The 20,262-nt window shown below is 37.7% G+C and overlaps 1 protein-coding gene across 1 annotated transcript in view; it reads right to left on the bottom strand.

Moving 5' to 3' along the window:
• Nucleotides 1–20,262, bottom strand: part of MYO5A (myosin VA) — a 105,257-nt gene that overhangs the window by 3,693 nt on the left and 81,302 nt on the right. The window contains exons 27-41 of the mRNA XM_050903006.1: nucleotides 19,610–19,663; nucleotides 18,681–18,908; nucleotides 17,551–17,559; nucleotides 15,695–15,795; nucleotides 15,064–15,144; nucleotides 12,923–13,121; nucleotides 11,264–11,338; nucleotides 9,229–9,322; nucleotides 6,891–7,037; nucleotides 6,351–6,505; nucleotides 5,041–5,130; nucleotides 4,140–4,290; nucleotides 3,016–3,298; nucleotides 2,002–2,176; nucleotides 555–635 (exon numbers count right to left, since the gene is read on the bottom strand). Of these exons, the coding sequence (XP_050758963.1) occupies nucleotides 555–635; nucleotides 2,002–2,176; nucleotides 3,016–3,298; nucleotides 4,140–4,290; nucleotides 5,041–5,130; nucleotides 6,351–6,505; nucleotides 6,891–7,037; nucleotides 9,229–9,322; nucleotides 11,264–11,338; nucleotides 12,923–13,121; nucleotides 15,064–15,144; nucleotides 15,695–15,795; nucleotides 17,551–17,559; nucleotides 18,681–18,908; nucleotides 19,610–19,663 (1,923 nt within the window). The remainder of the gene's footprint in view (nucleotides 1–554; nucleotides 636–2,001; nucleotides 2,177–3,015; nucleotides 3,299–4,139; nucleotides 4,291–5,040; nucleotides 5,131–6,350; nucleotides 6,506–6,890; nucleotides 7,038–9,228; nucleotides 9,323–11,263; nucleotides 11,339–12,922; nucleotides 13,122–15,063; nucleotides 15,145–15,694; nucleotides 15,796–17,550; nucleotides 17,560–18,680; nucleotides 18,909–19,609; nucleotides 19,664–20,262) is intronic.

The raw sequence follows: 20,262 nt of genomic DNA, 5'->3' as shown, positions 1-20,262 counted from the left end.
TGCTAGTAATGTAATTCAACTTCTAACAGACCAGAAAGATGATCTTTGTTTCTTTTATTTCGCTCTACTGGCTGCTTTTCTTTGGAGTTTTCAAAATGTTTCATTTTCATCAATATATATAAAAGTAGAAGGGCTAAATGAAGAACTTTGGAATGAACATGGGCCTCAGTTTTCAAAGCAGTTGGAACTTCTCATGCAGACACACGTCTGACAAAAGTAAATTTGCATATATAAATGTTACCACTTGAAAAGTTGGCATGTTAAGTGTGTTTACATACACAAAGATGTATAAGCACAAAAACCTCTCATCTTCCAAAATCTCATACATACTGACAGGGAAACTAACATTTTCATGCAAGTCTGGAGGCAGTAAATTGTGATTGCTTAAAATTTTAAGGCTGACATCACCTTTTCAACATAGCTAAAAAACAATAGCTAAAAAGCCAAGTTTACTTCAGATTCCTGAACGTATTTCAGGACACAAGCTATTTTGGCTCATCAGAGGGTTTCTTAAAAATAGTCAAATGATTTTTGATGAAAAGATATAGCCATACCTGTATTGTACGTATAAATGATACCAAGACTCTCTCTTCAAACTCATTAACTGGAGTATACAAATTCAGAACTTTTACAATCTGTGAAGAACAACAACCATTCTTATGTTCATTTTACTGATGAATCAACAGATGCATCCACGGTTACTAATAATATACTTTTAAATTAGCTATTTTAAAAAGAAAATTCTTTACAAGTATTTGTTATTTTTTGCTTTATTGATTCATACAGAATTCCATCACCTGCTTAATGCTATGTTATATGACTGCCTCCTTCAGAACATGTGTTCTCTAGAGGCAGAAACTCTGAATTTCTACATGTGTGTGGAAGATACCAAACTATGGAAAAATCAGATGATAAGTAACTGATTGTGTTCCTACACCCCCTGGAAACATCCTGTATTTCTCACCCTAATTTTGACCCTATAACTATGACCTTCTGTAGCTTCCATTCATGAGAGTCTTATGACTTCACTGTTTTTCAAGAGAGTGAGCTATTTCTCTAAAAATAGGGCTAAAACCACCAAAGGAAAGAACTGTATCACAAAAACTTTACATAATAATATGGGTTAAACTTGTAAAACCTATAAAAAATTCTCTTTGGTTTCTTACATGATTCTCTTTTAAAAAAACACAACACTTTTTAACAAAGTTAAAACACTTGAAGCATGTGGAATTCTAACTTCTTATTTCAGTACAAAACTAACAGATTTTCCAGCAATGTGAATTACTACATCAAAATGGCTATATCAATGCAACCACTAGTGCCGACACCATTGTGAAAGAACTGGAGAAATTTCTTCCTTTTCCTGATGGGAATGTTCAGTAATCAGATCCAATCAAAGATGCTTGGATCCATTTATTCCTGTACAAGCTCTATGCAAATGTAGCATGGTTAAAAAAAAGCGCAACTTATCTGTACAAAATCTAAGCTTTCATAAATAGAAGTCTTCAGCTGTTTACTGAGATACACTTGGTTCAGCTTTCTGAGGCTAATGGACACAGTAACTTAACACTGTTGTTTGCAGACCCTGAGACAACAGCTCTATGTGCATTGTCCATTAACTTAACTGGATACTAACTCTGACAGCAGCAGATCATTTCCTAGTATCCTAGGCAGAGCTGTCTGGAGTACAAAGATCTCTTTGAGTGAAAAGTTTTCTCTAAGGATTTTCACAAACTGAGTGACTATGTATAGTACTACACACTGCACAATCTATTGAGCTTCCTCTCATTTGTTCAAAACTTATCTTGAACATCAGACCTCAAAAAGGTCTGGTCCTTTTTTTACCCCTCCAACTTAATCTGTTTTAGTTGTACTAATGCAAAATGAAGAAAGAAATCTTCGATCCATGTGCGACAGCAGTGCAGGCAGGCATAGCAAACACCAACAGAGCAGAGAACTGCTCAAAAGTGACAGCAGAACAGACAATGAGAGTTTGCTTACCTGGGCAGTAGTCAGTGCATTGCACATTGAACAAATGGCTTCTGCATCTTCATCCGTTTTCTTTTTTACTTGCAACAACTGTGCAGCCTGGATGAGGGGTTCCAGTGTTTCTTTAGCCCCACTATTCATCAAATTTTTATCACGTAGCCATTCTTCCAGTTGACTCACATTGTATCTGTACAAAGAGGTAAGAGTATCAAGACATTAATGCTTGATTATGGCTAAATTGAAAGCATGTGCAATTTCTCTTTCCCAGTGTTTCTTCTTTGTCCTTACATGTTTTTCCTTCACGCTTGTCATTTCTTGTAATTTTGTCTTCATACTGTTTCCTTCTGATTAACGCAGGAAATTTTGATTTTCAAAACAGTTAGAAACTATGGCCAAAGACTTTCACTAACTAGCTTTTCCCATTTGTTTCTGTTCCTATTAATTGCAGGAATGTGACGAGCGTAAGAAGAAAGGCAAATGAGATTTTGTCCATGCAAATGTAGTGAGGGTTTTCAAGGTTACCTGAGGGACTGGAATGCCTTGGCTAAATTTCCTGGCATATGCCAGTAGAACGCATTGGACAACCGATGCCAAATGCAGGAATAGAATAAGATGGCTTTACCACAGGATGCAGCAAACTACAGTGTCGATGAACACAGTAGGTATCCACTGTGCCACCAGCATACAAGAAATGCAGCAGGCATGTTTGCTATTCTTCTCTAAAAGCTGAGAAAGTAACTACCAACATTTCACCTACAGTTGTGATTCCTACTTGATGATTAAATACTTTTCTTTTGCGTCTACCACATTTCCTTGAAAGCCAGTAGGATTTGGCCTAAGTTAACCAAGCTCTTTTTAACTGAACCTCACAAAATCAGTTTAACAGCATCTGCAACTGTTTGTGTGCGGAAAAATAAATATTCAAAATGTACCTGCTATTGCATCAAAATGATGTTCAGCAGTGTCAAGAGTTAACTAAGATTTCCAGCAGCATATTAAAGAAAAGTATAACATGAGCTCTCCCACCTTATCTGCATTCCTTTGCTCCACGAGCACATGTCCTTGCGCAGGAGAAGATTATTAAGCGTTACGGCCCCAATGATGTAGAACATCTGCTTGACAACCTGTTTGATCAGCTCTGGATCCATTCCGTGCTGACACATCACTGAATGGAAAGAGTTCAGCTGCCGAATGATGGAGTCCAAAGTGTAGGTTCCTTCATCAGCAATGCTGGATGTTCTCTTCCGCAGCCCTGTTGGTTTCACCCCTGAGACACCTTGGATAGTCTCATGCTCCAGCATTCCTGAAACTGCATTTGATTGACAGCATTATTATAATGACTGAAAATTGCTGATATGCAAGCATATTGTGGAAGACAGCAAAACAGTATTTACACAGAAAGAGCAGGCTGGGCTTTCCGCTAGCCACACTTTACCATGATTTCCAGCAATTCTGTGTCCCACTATGTTCTGCAATATCTAAACCTACAGGGTTTTTACAAAGATTCTAGCATGTGTGTTTGAAAGGAAAGTCTAACTCTAGCTCAGCAAAATACTTTTTTCCTCCCATGGTCATATGAGCAGCAGAGTCAGCAAACCAAGAGCTGCTCCATTCTTCTAAATGTTATGATCGGAAAGCAATGAAAAGTTGTGTGACAGTACTGTCTGACAAGAAAAATGAAAAGTACTTTTAATGAAAAAAAAAAAAACTCTGAATATGAGCTTCATCACTGCTAGCTATTTCATTGCTAACTGCTGTCCATAATAACAACCAACCATTTTTCTCCATATTCATTTTAATTATGAGTTCTCATGTAATTAACGTCTAATTTTTCCATGGGATATTTCCCAACAGACAGGGCAACAAATATCAGACTGTCCTAACAGTTTCTTCCTGTAAATGCATGATTTATGACAAGCATGAATAGGGTATATCGATTTATTGTCACTGCCAGAAGAACCAGCCACAGTTTAGTTTTTCCTCTAATCCAACCTGTTTGGTGTAGTCCTTGTCGTCTATAAACAGAACACCACAAGAACTATTAATGAAACTCTACTGGTTAGGAAGAACAAGATATAGTACATTACCACCACCACAATTTTCCTTTTGGTACTACGATGTGAAGTTTAATGAATTCAGCTTTGCCTTACCAATCATTGGTTGCAGAATGTTTTCCAACACTCGGACAAGTTGTTGGTAGATCTGAATAGCCAAGTCACTCAGTACTTGTCTGTATTCAGCTAAATCAAAATTAGTGAGGCAGTGTTCATTTTGACGAGGTGTATTATGCTTCATAAACCCCTGAATTCATAAAATAACAGAAAGGAATGCTTATAACAGAAATGAATGCTTCAATGGAATACAAAAATATTACACAAACCCAGTATTTGTATTTTTTCATGCAACTGACAAATAATACTTTCAAAATAATAGTCACAGCCCCTCAAAACTTTAATCTGGAACTTCCTCTGATTGAGGCTAATGCTAGGATTTGCTTTTCAATTGTGATTTGTGCAACATCTGCTTCCTTGACTTGAAACTTCAAGTATCTGACACAGGAACAAACTCTGCCAACTTTCTGGCAGGTAAGACCCTTCCCTCCCACTCCAGCATGGGCATTCTCACGTGGCCATTTACAACCAAAAGCCCAGTTAAGTTTGAAAAAGGAATTAGGCATACCACAGCCTCCAACCGTAAATTGGTCTGCCATACTATGGTTAAAGGGCTTAATACAGCCTTTTTCATAGGAAGTGCAGTGAATCATTACTAAACAACATAATGGTAGCAGCCAGATTCTTCTACTTAACCTGAGCTGGCACTTTTGGGAGCACAATGTCATCTAGCCTCTGGGCCCCCAGCCTGCAATAAAGGGAAGCTGGTTCAAATCTTATCTCCCCCTGCTTTCCACTGACGTCATCACCATCACTCCAAAAAGTGTAGCTGTTTTAGGAGACTTTGACTAGATTTTGAGATATTACAGGAATTTGTTAGAGAGTAGTGCTCACAGTAGTATTGTAGAGCAAAAGAATCCAGAGTAGGAGCACTGCTTACCTCTTCTCCGCTATATTGCTTCAAACAGTGCAAAAATCTGCAAGTGTTAGATAGCCAGAAGGACACTGTTTCAAAGTCATCACCTCTTTTCTGAAGATAAAAACAAACACATTTCAACACAGACTGGTAGGACAAATAAAATAATAAAATGTTAGATAAACAATTAAACACTGAAAATCCACTTTCTTGTAGCTACTCAGGTTCTGATGTTTTGCAAAACGTTGTGTATTTCAGTAACGTATTAAAAAAGCAAGGTTTTTGGCAAAATGCCATTAAACACCCTCCCTGTTTTCTGTAATATTTTTCAAGAACTTTCAGAATATGATTTCCTCCACAGACACGATCTTTCTGTGTTTTACAGACCTGTCCTAACTGCTCTGTGCAGAAACCACAGGGCAATATGACTGTATTCCCACAACACCCATTCTGTGGCACAATGACTCTTGTGAAGAGCCCAACAGGGAGGATGGGAATGATGCAGAGCCAGCAGGAGGAGCAGAGGACAATTCAGTTTTCATGAATGTCACTTACATCATAACCATTTTGGCAGCCTGATATGGAAAACAAAACAAAACAACAAACTCTCCTCACCAAAGAATACAGAATCTAGTATATGCTGAGTAATTAAAATTTCTAGACCTCTGTAGCATGCACTCCATTCACTTAAAAATGTCCAAAAATTTCTATGAATATCTAAGCTCCTCCAGGATTGTTTACTAATCATTTTTTCAAAACATGTAGCTTGATTAAATGCTTGGCTTTTGAACACATCTGTCATTTAAAAAATAAAAAACTCCATGAAGCATAAAGCATATTTACGTCTTAATAATGCCTTCAAGATACCACTGGCCTAAACTCTCCTAGCCAACTCATTGCAAAGACTTTAGGCAGTAACATATTATCATCAATGTAATCTGCAGGTGAAGCAAATAAGGAAATCTGTGAACCAAAACTGCAAATGAAACATTTTAATTAAGCGTTCTGGAGAAGATTAACAAAGACTCACTATGCAAACTTTGACTACATCTAAAACTTCATAAGCATAGCTTCAGGGGAGGAAGACTATTCAAAATAAAAAGAAGGTAGTTCTTTTTCCACTAATTCAAAGCATCTATGGTATTATATGGAAAAAATGCTATCAATGTAATTTGTTGCTTGTTAAGGTAACTTTTTTGTGACTTCAGTGGGAGGAGTTTACTGATCAGAAATCCAGAGCCAATTCATTGAAAGCCTTTTCCTCACTCCTCTAACATAAAAATCAAAAGCAAATTTTAAATTAACTTTTTTCTAAACCAAGCAGACTAACTAACCTTCAACACTTTTTTGATGCCATTGATAGTGGAAGTCAACAATGACCGCACTTTTTGGTCATCATTAAGGTAGTCCGCATGGCGTACGCACATGAACAAAATATATGCTGGTAGTCCTGGAATCAGGTTGACGGCTACCCCACGTGGTTTCAGTTCTTGCGAAAAACAAACACACATTGTTTTGTTAAGTGTAAAGTCATTGGAAGGTGTTATATGAGGTAATCACAACCTCGTACATACATATCTATATATGGCCAGTGAAAACTATGAACAAAACTAAGAGCCACTTTCTTCATAAAATATCAGAACAGAATAAAAAAACATAACTGCCTGCTAAAAAATATGCAAACACATTAATATGTACTATACTCATCAGGAAGGATGATTAGATTACAATAGACATTTAGGAATTTTAGATAAACTGAACACTGTCAAAACCAAAATAAGCTATTCATTTCATAATGTAAATCCTGTGTTCTTATAATTCATTTTTCAGAGTGTGTGGGAGCAGAGGAGGCCGCAAATGAGAAAGATGCTTACCTAAAATAAGATTCTTGACAAGTTTTTGTTCATCCTCCTTCTTATATTCTAACATCCCTTGGAAGTCTTTTTCTTTCCGTGGAATGTTAACTGGACGAATAGGTTCATCAATGATTTGTCCAGGTGATATGTTCTCCATCTGGCCCACTTCAGAGGAGAAATGAAAAGAAATTATGTAATGTTTTCCAGTGAAACCAATGCATACCAGAGGAAACTATGACATTTCTAAGGAAGAACTCCAGCATATAGAAGTAAGAAATGTTTTCTTTGGTTTGGGATAACACTTATCAACAAAATTTGCATTAAACAAAAAGATAGATTGTTGATAAATGTATCTTGGGGTGGCATTCTTCATTTGAAGAAGAGTGGGAGTGTGTGAATAGCATCCGTTAATACAAACTTACTGCTGATTTCCTGGATTTTATCCTATAAAAGCACAAAGGCGAAGCGATAGCCATTAATCAGTTAATCCCAGATTAATACTGCAAGGGTGACTGTTAATTGTTCTGCAAAATGCCAGTATTTTTCAAGCTTGATGTTTGTTGCCTGTTGTGGTAGGTTTACCTCTACCAGCAGCCAAGCACCCACACTGGCTCCAGCAGGACAGGGGAGGAAATATTAAGAGCAAAAGTGAGAAAACTCATGGGTTGAGATAAAGATGGTTTAATAAGCAAAGGAAAGAGGTGGGGGGGAGAAGCAAAGCAAAGGCAATCACTCACAACCCGCCCCCCAGGGGGACTGATGCCCAGCCAGCCTCCAAACAACAGCTGCCTTGTATGCAAAAAACCTCCTCTTCTGGCTCCTGACATTAGGTGGTATGGAACATGGCATATTCCTTTGGCCAGTTTGGGTCAGCTGTCCCGGCTGTGTGCCCATGTGCCCTCCCACCCCCCAGCTTACTGAGGGGGCAGAGTGGGGAAAAAGAGAAAACCTTGACACTGTGCAAGCTCTGTTCAGCAATAGCCAAAACACCAGTGTGTTACCAACACTGTTTAGCCACAAATCCAAAACGCAGCATCATACAGGCTGCTATGAAGAAAGTTAACTCCATCCCAGCCAGACCTACTATACCTTTCTAAGTTAATTAGGTAATAAACACAGACAAAACTATGTTTTCAGAAACATTTTCGCACTCCGTGTTGTGTATGAATACTACTGTGATCTTGTCCACAGTAGTAACCAAACAATATTGAAAGACTTTTTAAAAACAAACTTAGTTTGAGTAACCTTTCAAAAGGATGTATGAAATATCCACCTTGTTGCATACAGTGCCTCACGGTATCACATTCAACACCTACAGACCACCTGATGAGGTTGCATGTTTGTTTTTGAAAAGCAGAACTCAGCTTCATCCCATGAAAGCTACATCCTCTTCTCACAACCCTCCTAGCTGCATGCAATTATAAACTCTTGCACATCCTGTAAGTGTGCTAAATGTGTGCACCTGTCAAATGGGATAGAAAATGCAGAAATCCAAACTGAAGCTCAAGGAGAGCTCCCACTAACTAAAGGATAATATACTCCTGTTAATCCAGGTTTAACTTGGTATCACTGTTCTTTTCAAACACTGAAACACTGAAGACTACAGTGTCACTGATTTCAATCTTAGTACTCAATAAAACAACGCATTGGGCAGTAAGCTTGTTTCTGGAAAAAGCAAACGACCATAAAAAGCTTCTGAAAGGTTAGGACCAGGATTATTTAAAAACAAATTCATACTTCAACTTTATAACATTGTTAATTGCTTTTAGCAACTAAAATTACTTTACTTATGCAGAGACATAATAAGCTCTCAGTCTCACCAGTCCCAAGATCCTAAGGCAACTCACACTGACGCTCATAAAAATAAAATTAGCTTAGTCCGTATCTCAGCATTCTCATATTCAAGTTTGGCCTGCAGCTCCGAAAGGAAACCTCAAGTGGAGAAAGACAGTCTCAGCATTCTTGGCTCCAGTGATACAGAAATTCACATTAAAAGGAAAACTGGGCAAATTATTTCTGCCTGGTTCATACTTAGTATTGCTTTTGTCTTGACAAAAACAGATACTGTCTTTGAGTACACAAACAGCCCAGGTAACGTTCTTTTATGTTCAAATGGTTTCTGCCTTCAGAGAAACACCAATCTCCTTTACTTATTGCTTCAAAATATGACAAATCTTTTAAAGGTTTATAAAGGAACACACAGAGCTCTGAGCGTACTTCCTGTTTCTGGAATCAATTAGCAGAGGCTAATGCTACTGAAGACCTCATGCCCTCCCAACTGCTAAAACAGATGGATATGATGACAACGGGATCACAAAAAGTAAACTAAAATCTTTCTCTCAAAATATAAAAGTACCTTCAAGTTCACCGATCTTCTTAGCAAATACTTTCAACTGTTTCTTTAATTTGCGAACGGTTTTGTCTTGCTTTTCAAGCTGCTCCATTAAATCCTGTAAATTAAAATGAGAGAAAGATTAAGATATGAGAAAAATCCTGTAACGTGTGACAGAGACAAAATCAGTGCTGTTAGAATTACAAGGTAGTGAGGAAAGCTGAACAGTGGTGCCATCCTCTGGCTGAGGTTTGCAAGCTGGTACACTGCCTATAACACAAGCCAAATATCACAAATATTATTAAGTTATGTGCAGCATGACGAAGGCGAAGCTCTTAGGCAGGTGTATTCTGCAGACACTCAGAACTAGGTCAGTTCTTACGGCAGAAGACATTTCGCTGCAAACACATCTCCCTACTGCTTCCTCCCTGCTCTTCCAAATGCCTCACAGAAATAATTTTATTATTTAACAGCTAGCCTGTATTTCTGCATCACTTATTCATGCCTTCAGGACTGACTCGTTATTCAGACCTATCCATTTTATAAGATGGTAAGAGAGATCTGCAGAAAGACCATAACTTGCACTCAAATTTACCAAAATCAAACATCCAAACATATGACATTTCTTGTGATGCTCTGCCATTTCCCTATTGCTTGCTGTCATCACATCTCCTTACACTGAACCTGGTGCCTTACATCTTTTTATTCTGTACCTGAACAACACCTAGCACCTAAAAGTCCTACTCTTGCAATAAACCTGTATTTTTCGTTCAAAGGAGCACTTCCCAGAAATCTATCTTTGAATAATTCTGTGACCTATGGTAGTGCATTCATAAAATAATCATATAATTAAAAAAGGGGAAGTCTTTCTAAAGGAAGCAAAACCTCAAGCTCAAAAAACCTGAAAGCCATTCCAGGTTAAGGGTTTGAAAGCAGCTTAAAAGAAAAATGCTCTTTTGTAAGCGTGATTCTTCATGGCACTGGTAAGAACGTAAGGGACCGTGAGCTCCTTGCATCAAAAGCATCATCTGGGAAACTACACCTCTCCTAAAGTATTGAAAAATAATAGTGCAGCATGGGCAACAACTTAGAATTAGGCACAAATTATTCTTAATCATGTAGTAAAGAGTTTACAACCTAATACAATATACTTGAGCAGTAAGATATTAGGCCTGTTGAAAGAACAGAATCAAGGCCATGCTTCCCATTCAAAGCAGCGTTCAGTTTTACAACAGAAATCCTGTTAATAACACAATACGCTTATTGTCACATACAACAATTTCTCCTGAAATTAATAAAAAAATACATGTAAGTCCAACAGACTGTTTCAAATCTATCGGTGAAGGGATATGATTTCTGAACAACAAATACGTGAGGAGGAATAAAGTTCTTTCTATGGTTCCTCTAAACAAATTGAACAGATTTCACATCTCATTAAGATTCAGAATCTCATAAATTGCATTCTTTCAAGCTTACATATGGTGCTATCTTTAATTATTATGGAAATATTATTTCCAATTTTATCCTTCATATTTTGCATTTTTTTAAAAATATTAAAAGGTTATGTATTTTGATTCTGATAGATTTATTCATTCCAGATGTCAGCTCTATAAAGAGATCTATGAACAAATTCAGGCTATGACTGGATAGCAGGCATTATTCACCTTGATAAGTATCTGTATGATCAGGCCTGTATTTTGCTGAACTGAATTTAAATGTATCAAAGTTTTAAAGCAAAGAGTGGTTCTGAAAATGGAGCATCTTTTGCACCATGTACCTCTTTTTCAGGACAGTATTAAGTAGTATTCAAAAAGAAACTGCTTTGCTCACAGTGCAAGACTTATATTAGTAACAAAACTGTGCATCAAAAAGAGACACAGATTACACAGAGGACACTAAGACTAACAAAAAAAGCAGTGAGGGAAGTAATTGGCATCGTGAAGCTCTCTGCAGGGGATTTCCTTTGAAAGGGAGAAAGGGAGGCAGCCTGCTTTTCAATTAGTGCTCCAGAAATAGCGGACGAGACAACAGAGAAACAGGATTCACGTGATCTACATACAATCATCCGTTTGTAAAGTGAAATCCGGTACGATTGATACTTCTTGGGATCATCTGCATACAACTCCTCATAAAACTGTAAAAATAGGTACAGGATTGTTTTTCCCCCTCCCTTTGAGACACTGATACTTCAGTAAGCACTATATAAATTAAATCAGATTAAAACAAGATCAAGAATCTCTAATTTCTAGGTAGTCTAGTCCTTAGTTGTGGTGTTCACGTCAGCCTCTCCCAGAGAGAAGCTGATGTAGATGAGTTGCAGAACAGTCAGATCTTTTAAAAACGGGCAGTACTAATACTGTGAAAGCCTGGAGTATAACCTTTGTGAGAATCTGGACAGGACGTTTTCTTATGGTAATCAAGATAGGATTGCAGTGAATACTGCAATTCTAATATCACATCTGGAAAGCCTGTAAATTTTTTCCACTCTAGGGCTAGGAGTGGAAAAGAAGCATATACCCGACTTGGAGTGGACTTGTAATACTCAAACATCAGAAGTGAAATACTAAGGAATGAGTCTACATTTAACAAGTAAAATTACATTTACTGTATTTGAAAATAAAGAGAACTCCTCTGGGATGTAATTACATGACTGTGTGTTGTCTTGGGAACACAGAATGTGATGAGTAGGTCTCTGGGGGGAAAAAAAGGCTAAAAATTGTAACATATGACTAAGCAGCAGGAGCGAGCTGTCAGAGACGGAAACATTCACCATTTACCTTTGCCAGTGGGCGACAGCTGCTGCTGAGGCAAACTTATAATATACTTTCAATCATTTTTCCAACATCTATTAGCTGAATTATCTGATGCTTTCCTCAAAACCTTTGGTACTAAGACAAGAGCCTGACAATGATAACTTCTGTAACATACATAAGCAGGAAAGACTACACCTTGGCTTGTTTAGAGGAAGCAGTGAACTCAGAGCTAGGATTTTTCTTCCTGAAGTAGCATCGTTCCCTTTACCAATTAACAGTGATAAGCCAACGATATTCCAACATGGTCCTCTCTGGAAAATTCCCCCAGAAATGAACTAGCCTGCACATGATGAACCTACTCCTTTGCAGGCAAAGGTAAGGAGTTTCACCCAATCTTCCCTTCGTACAAAAATGTTGTGCAGTAAACAAGGAATACCAATTATTAGCTAAGTGACTTCTAACCAAGTTTCTTTTTCGGAACTATTTCTTTCTTCAAAATACACAGAATAGCTGGAGCTCATAACACAGTGGATTATCTGTGTAGCTTCAGGCAGGGAGGAGGGAAATGGGAAGAAAAGTGGCATTAAATAACTGAAGAACTACATCAGAGTTTTTCAACAAAATAAACAAACTAATATATTTCAGAGGAAACACCACTACTTGGCACTAAAATTTTTTATGAGTTCCCTGGATATCAGCACTCTATTTAGCGATGATTAAACTCATCAGTTGAAAGCTGGGATCCACGAGATTTCTCCATGCCACAAAGTTCGAACAAATTCCCTGAATCATTATTACTTCACCAGCAATCATCAGTCTCTCTCTCCCATTAGCTTACCTACAAAAAAACCACTGCACTCATGCAATTTTTTGCAGGAGGTTGCCATCTGAAAACTGGTAAGACCTTACAGGCGCAGCAAGTCTGTAAGTCCCCTAGCCTGCTCCTGCAGCATCGTTTCCCTTACCAAGTTCTCATTAGTCAGCCGGGTGATCTCATGCTGTAGACTGGCTTCAATGCGGGCCTCTGGAGGCAGCTGCAGATTCTGTGCTAGGAGCTGCTGCTGGCGATTGTTTTCTTCCTTCAGACTTTGGATCTCACCTCGCAGTGATTCCAGTTCGTTCTCGTGGCTCTTCTTCTGCGACTGAAGCTGAGACTCCAGCAGCCTGAAGAAGTTGAGCAACAGTTGCGTGAACACACTTAGAACGTTACATCCCCAATTCTCAGAGGGAGTGTAAAGCTTTAGCTGCTGCTCAGGAACAATTAGCCATGGCTTGCAAAGGAAAATGAAAAAGGCAGAGTACTCTTTAAACCCTTCAGTATGCCTTCTAATTAAATTAGGCTTGCATGATCAAAAAGTGGAGAGAAACTAATTGTGACACTGCTTTGCATTTCCTTTGTGATTGAACACATACTGTGTATGGTGCCACTGGGAACATGTGGCAATAAATGTAATGCTAAAATCTTCACAGATTGTCACTGCTTTTAAAGGGGCTTTAAAGAGGTTTTACCTCTAATCAAATCAAACAAACTGTGTAAGATGAAGAAGACACTGTGTTCGCTTAAGCTAGGACCCTGCAATATTAACAAAGGAAAATCTTTTTAGAGGTAACTCTGTTCAGTCAGAAACCATTTAATTGCAAATGCACATAAACAATCTTTATTTTTACATTAAAACCAACATTTTGCAGAGGGTTGTCATTAGTGCACGAAAGATGAACAACAGAACCAAACTCAGGACTGGGATCCGGGAGCTCTATTTTATCCTCACCACTGACTCACTCTTTCCCCTTGGGCACATCACGTCTCAAATTCTTCTCATGTGAAATGGAGATAACACGTACCAGCCTCCTTCCGAGCAGTGCTGTGGGGATCTACTCCTGCTTGCAAGGCACTGTCCAAGTGCTCTGACTCATCATTTCGTACGTACACACACACAGGAAATTACATTACTAGTGACTACTAGTGTTCAATTAGACAATCTTTCAGGGTTTAAATATGCATAAGGCAGGCACACTTATTAGTAACTAGACTGATCAAGCACGCAAGGGCAAATAGTCATTTACCTGCATTGCTCTGCCATTTAATATAAAGCTTCTTGTCTCTACAGTGCTAGGACAAGAAATAAGAGGCGCAGAGCAAACACTCTCACACCCTGCTCTGCAGAACACTTGCTCTAAGTTAGATCTTCACAGGCTTACAAAACAATGTTAGGTGTAGAATTTGTTAGCACAAGAAAAGGAAAGACTTTAGTTAGTAGCATTCATTGCAAAATACCTCCTTCTGTAGTTACTGCTACCAAACGTATATTGAAGAAGATCAGCACTGCTGATCTATTGAATTAGTTGCCAGTGTAGGACTAGGAACCATTTTGGAAGTCTGGGACGCATGTATGGATATGGGGCCCAGATGTGCACACAGAGCCAGAACTGCATTTCCTAACGAGGTGAATCTTGCCCACTGCCTGACCAGCATGCAGTCTTTGCAGAGATCGCAGTGATTGCACTGAGGCTTGAACAGCGCCACGATGAACTAAAGATTACTTCTGTTTGTTGGTTATTTTGTGTCTTACATTTTGAATCTGGCATGGAGAGATGTGGGAGAAGAACGTTCAATTTACTGAACTTGAGTCACAACAAGGAGAGTAAGACCCATAACTGTGTGAAAGTTAAGAGTACGCTGAAGCTACTCAAACAATAGTTTTATAATTACTAAAATGATTGTACTTCTTTAGGTTGAAAAACTGTAAGGGACATTAATTTTGATACCCAATGTAAAGGCAGACAAGCAGTACATGGCTACAAATCTTTTCCAGTTGTGGAGCTTCTGGTATTTTACAGTCTATTTTTGTGCAAGTATTCTTACGAATTATGTATTAGTTGTTGCGCCATCTTAACTTTTTAAATGATAAAACTTGACAAGTAGAAAGGTTTGGGGACTAAGTTTGAGGAAACTCTTTAATTTGTATAATTTGTGATTAATGTTTTTCTAACTGTTAAAGCAATAGAAATACTGTAGCTAAAGCAAACCCATAGCAAGGGGCACAGTTAGCTAGAAAAGAAGATGCAAATGAAGAAAAAAAAAAAACATTCTGAGAAGTCTGGTAACCTGTTGGCTTGTTTTAACCCTTCATAAACCAGCCAAAGTTCTCCGTCCTCATTCAGCATATGATAGTCCTGGGGAGATTGCCTTTCAAGAAAAGTGTTTAAAAAAATACAAGAGAGATACGTGATGGTGATGAGATGACATGTTAAGGACATTACACACTAAATTACAGTTACTATAAAAGAGAAATAAAAAATGCTTTAAAAGAACTTAGCAAATTACTTCTCTTGCTTATACGTATTTCTTCTTAATGACAAAATTCAGTTCTCGGTGTTAGCCCAACTGGTTACAGCATTTCATGCTGTTACAATAAATGTATTACAACAGACTATCGTGACCACTGCTAGACAGAAGGTAACAAACCAGCACGGGGAATGGCACCCAGTTTGAGCAATGTAGCAATTAAAGGCTAAGAAGATGTAAATCCAGGAAGCTTGATTTTGCATTTCCCCATTGTTTCCTAATCCTTTCAAATAGTGCATACAGCAATTTTGCTAATCGAATCAAATTATAACCCCAACTAAGTGTTCTCTAAGTATCTAGACTTACATGGATGGAACTTACTGACTATGATATACGCAGTGTGTCACAGCAGACCCCAACTGATCATAGATTAAAGAAAGAGAACTTGTACCTGTTTGTTTCCTTCAGTCCAATATACGCCTGTGCTATTTCTCCTTTGTCTTTCATCTTTTGTACATCCTCCAAGAGGATTGTAGAATCTGTCATGGTATTCTGGAAAAAGAATGATGATTTCCAGGGTAAATTTAACAATGTAATTGTTCTTTGAATCCATGTTTTCATCACTTTACCCACGTGGAACGCTAATCATTGAGTAGTCACATTAAAATTAGCGTGGGTACCTGAGCAGGAGGTTGGTCCACAATTTCTACGTCCATTTGGTGTATCTTTTAAAATGAATGCATGCAACATGGTCAACTATCAGTCTGTCTAATAAGCGAGTACATGTGTTAACCTCTTTTCATTTGTTCATCATGTAAAAGGAACAAAATAAATTTCATGAAATGATGAATTTGCATTTTATTTCAAATACCAGGAACAGCTGCTAATACTGAAACTGAAGAAGCATAATTTTGCAAGCTTAATTCTATTAATATTTCTTAAACACAGCATTACATGTAGTCTTTCAAATCTCATAAATAAGGTCTATTCCTCACTTCATATATTTTAAGTACTCTGGTAAAGCAGGAACTAATTTACAAGGGCTTGAGATTTTTTTAAGTTAGATAATGTCATAATACCATTTTGTTTCAGTTTTGATCGTTTACTATGGCACTTTTGCTTTTTCTTCAGTAAAACTTGAAATACTTAACAGATGTTTACAGTCACCTTGGCCAGCCTGATCTGAGTCATTGCTGTGGAATAATTACAGCGGAACCACAGGACTCTAATGAACGTAAGAGATGGAATCCTGACTTTTCTTTTTGACTTTCAAAACAATCAAATGCTATTTTCCTGAGTAAAATGTTGCGAAGTATTTACAATAACAACTTTATAGATGTAAATTTTGGAGCCTAGGTCTCTATGCCTAGTACGATTCATGTTATCTAATATGAAAACCAATAAAATATATAAGCTCCTCAAAGAATTATTCCCAACATCCTTATGAGATCTTTGTGATTTTTCTAGTATTATTTTATTACACAGTAAAACTGCTGTATCTCACCTGCCAATCTATCAAGCTTTAGCAGTCTGAACATATTTATTATTTTTGTGCTGATGGAAAGAAATGCTAATTACTCTTATATCTTCAAGAATACCCTGTCTGCTCTAGTTGTAATATTCATTTAGTCAGTTCAGTTTCTCATACTCCTAAATACTATGTGTTCAACTACATTTTCTAATCAAACATTCAGCAATTCCTATCTAATATCTACAGATCAGAATGTGAGTCCTCAATGTTTGCTGCATGCCGAGTATAACAAACACTATAAAATAAGATAGTTCTTCATATCAGAGACTTTTTTTTGGTGACATTTATGGAATTTGCAAGTTAACAGAGATCTGATTCCTGAATCACAGTGCTGGTCTTACTCTGCAAACACACTCAGCAAGGCACATTGATTGAGCTGACTAGACCAATTCCTGAATCCTTCCTTTCACATTCAGGTTACCATAAACCAACAGTTCAAAATTGTTAAATCTGCTTGTTTTGACGTAACTTGTTCCCTTGCACAGAGCAGGAAGATGGGGATGCGAGGGACATAGGATAATGAGAAAGGTTTTTCAGTAACAGCAAAGCCAAGTGCAAGAACAACAATAACTTGTTCCCTTGCACAGAGCAGGAAGATGGGGACGCGAGGGACATAGGATAATGAGAAAGGTTTTTCAGTAACAGCAAAGCAAAGTGCAAGAACAACTTCAAATACATGTAGGTTACTTATGAGAGCCAGGGAAATGACAGCTCAAGTAGAGGGTTTTTTTAGCATTTAAGAGTCCTGGTTTGTAACTGTAAAAGAAAATGTGTACCTTATCCTCCTGGCAATCAAATTGGTAGGCAAGAAAGAAGAAAAACAAATCATTAAAAAAATCTGTCTGTGCTGCAGCAGTCCAACCTAACAAGCAGAAGCTATCTGCAAACTGGCTGTTAGCCATCCCACCGGTCACCTTCGTATTTCCCTCATACTCATAACTGCTGTAAAAACAACACTTGTATCCCACCACTGCTGAGAATAAGTTTTTCAAGGATTTACTATTCAAGTACTTCATTACCACGTTCTAAATCTTACAGAAAAATGAGTTTCGTTTTCTTTATAATTATCATTTAAAGCAAGATATGTACACCTTCATGCATCACAGACTTCCAATTTATTTGGGACAAATATAAATATACCTTTGCAGTAGCAAAGGAAAGATGACATATCTGTTCATTCCTTGGTGCAGTTATGAAACACTAGATAGCTCGCTTCAGTGGAAATGACTAGTTCCTGGATATATGTGATACCTTTTCACGTTGAATGACTCTTACTTTCAAAGCTATTACTTCCCTAAGTACCTCATCAGAATTAGAGCTTTTTCGAAGATATGCATTTCCGTGGTTGTAATCTACTCTTCTCAACACAACTACATAGCACCCATCAAGCAATAATATGGAATTTACATATCTTCATAGGTCATCTTTATGAAATGTTACGGATTTGCAATCATCTATGACCCCACATAGATTTAAAAGAAATTGTTCCTTGTACCTCCTACTGAACTAGTAATTAAAAAGAATTCCTGAGTACTACTGTAAATTTTCCAGTCAAACTATATACTCACTAGAGAAATCATACTGCTCCAAATGAGAATTATTTCTGCATTGTTAAAGGAGTCTGGGGAGATCCTGGCCAGACCATTGGTATCTGCCAGCCTGGTGTGATCAGTACGCTATCTTTACAGGAGTGCTGGTAGACAAACCCAAAATTGGTTTATTAATAGAATCTCCCAATTTGGACTGCCACAATTTGTGCACTAATAACAGATCAATGGATTACACTTAGGCTTTCAAACCTACACCATTTTTTTCTGCCTTTTCAAGCGCGCTGTTAAATTAAATAAAGCACATCAGTGATGCAATGCAACTTTACTACACAGTGCATCTGCTGACTATTATTTACCTTGGGTTGAATAGCCTCTTTCTGGCTAACAAGCTGAGACCTCAGGATGAGGACTTCTTCCTTGCGTACTTCAAGCTCTTCACTTACTGAAGTCAGCTGATCCAGGAGCACTCTATATGCAGGGGCACCAGGAGCAGTTACCTCTGGAGAGCGCGTTTCTGTGAGGGCCTTCTGCAGCTCATTCAACTCATTCTTCAGTTTTTTATTCTCAGATTCAAGTTCTTGACGCTGCAAGAAATAGGGACAATTCTGTCACCCAGCAGCATCCCAACGTGCCTATAAACCACATGTACAAAACTATGGATAGAAATGGTAAAAATGATGAGTAACTGCAACAAATCAATCTCTCCCGTATCCCTGGCCTCTTGACTACGGTGAATGGTGCCTGGGAGGATTTCACTAATAGGGCTTACCTTTTGTCTGAAGGGCAAAATCACAACACACATACATGAATCATACAGATCTGATGGGAAAAAAATTACCAATCTTTTCTTCCTCTTATTCTCCCCTTAACAGAAAAAATAAAGTTCACAAAAAATAGTGGTCAGCAGGCTAAGAAAATTCTGCATCATTCAGTGATACTAGGAAAAATTTTTAGTTTTAGTGGTCTAAGGTATGCATTAATTTAAATAATGTGTTTGGAAAAGAGGGCTACATTTATCACTGTATTTTTGCTCAAATTAACTTGCAAGCTGTACTAAGTGTTTCAACAGAGAACTCCCCGTTTTAAGGGACCTTTTTGTTCTGCAGCCCCAGCCACACATTCTATACCTCAAAACAGGCAATCCTACAATAAAATGATTGCTGGGGAATTTTTGTTCTAGTTTCTCCAGCTAATATTCTGAAACAGGAGGGCTGATGTAATTTTCTGTGCCAGCACATACAATATTCTCACTAGAAAATATCAGAAACCTTCTTTTTAGAATTACCTTGAGCGACTCATACTCCAACTCTGCACCTCTTATTGGAGGCCTTTCCTCCTCCTATGAAAGAATACAGACAAGTGTGAAAAATAAAAATCAAATCCTTTCTATTCTTTAATTTAGTTGAGGCAGGAAAATGAAAGGGAGCTGAAATTATTTTCCTATAAAACTGGAAAACACTCATTCTGGTACTGCTAAGTGCTTTAGTTTGAATATTGGCATTGTCTCCTTTCACGTACTTATGAGTTTATGACACATAATTGGTTAATGTAAAACCATGTACAAGTCACACTACTGTCACTGGTAATGAAACAGAGCAGGATGAATCCCAAGATGCTCAAGAAATTCACTGGTGGAAGAGTAATAAGAAACAATCGCCAAAACTGGTTTCATATTTTTAAAATTACTTAAGGAGACCAAATCAGAGGAAAATTTCAAATAAAATCTGCTAAACATGTCTAATCCCAGTGCTTTGGTTCTGCATCCTGGTTGAAACACTTCTTATTCTGCCTAAAATGAACAATTACTCATTCTCCCCATCATTTAAGTAGATTTCTATATTGCTATTCCTCAGTAAAAACAGCCTTTTTTTTTTTTTTTTTTTTTTTTTTTTAAGCAAAGTCCCAAGCACTTTTTGTTCCTGTTAACATCCATCAGAG

Source organism: Gymnogyps californianus, chromosome 11 (assembly GCF_018139145.2).
Source record: "Gymnogyps californianus isolate 813 chromosome 11, ASM1813914v2, whole genome shotgun sequence".
In the NCBI taxonomy this organism is placed as follows: domain Eukaryota; kingdom Metazoa; phylum Chordata; class Aves; order Accipitriformes; family Cathartidae; genus Gymnogyps; species Gymnogyps californianus.
Note: the sequence above shows the minus strand (reverse complement) of the source record. Positions and strands in the feature narration are given on the sequence as shown.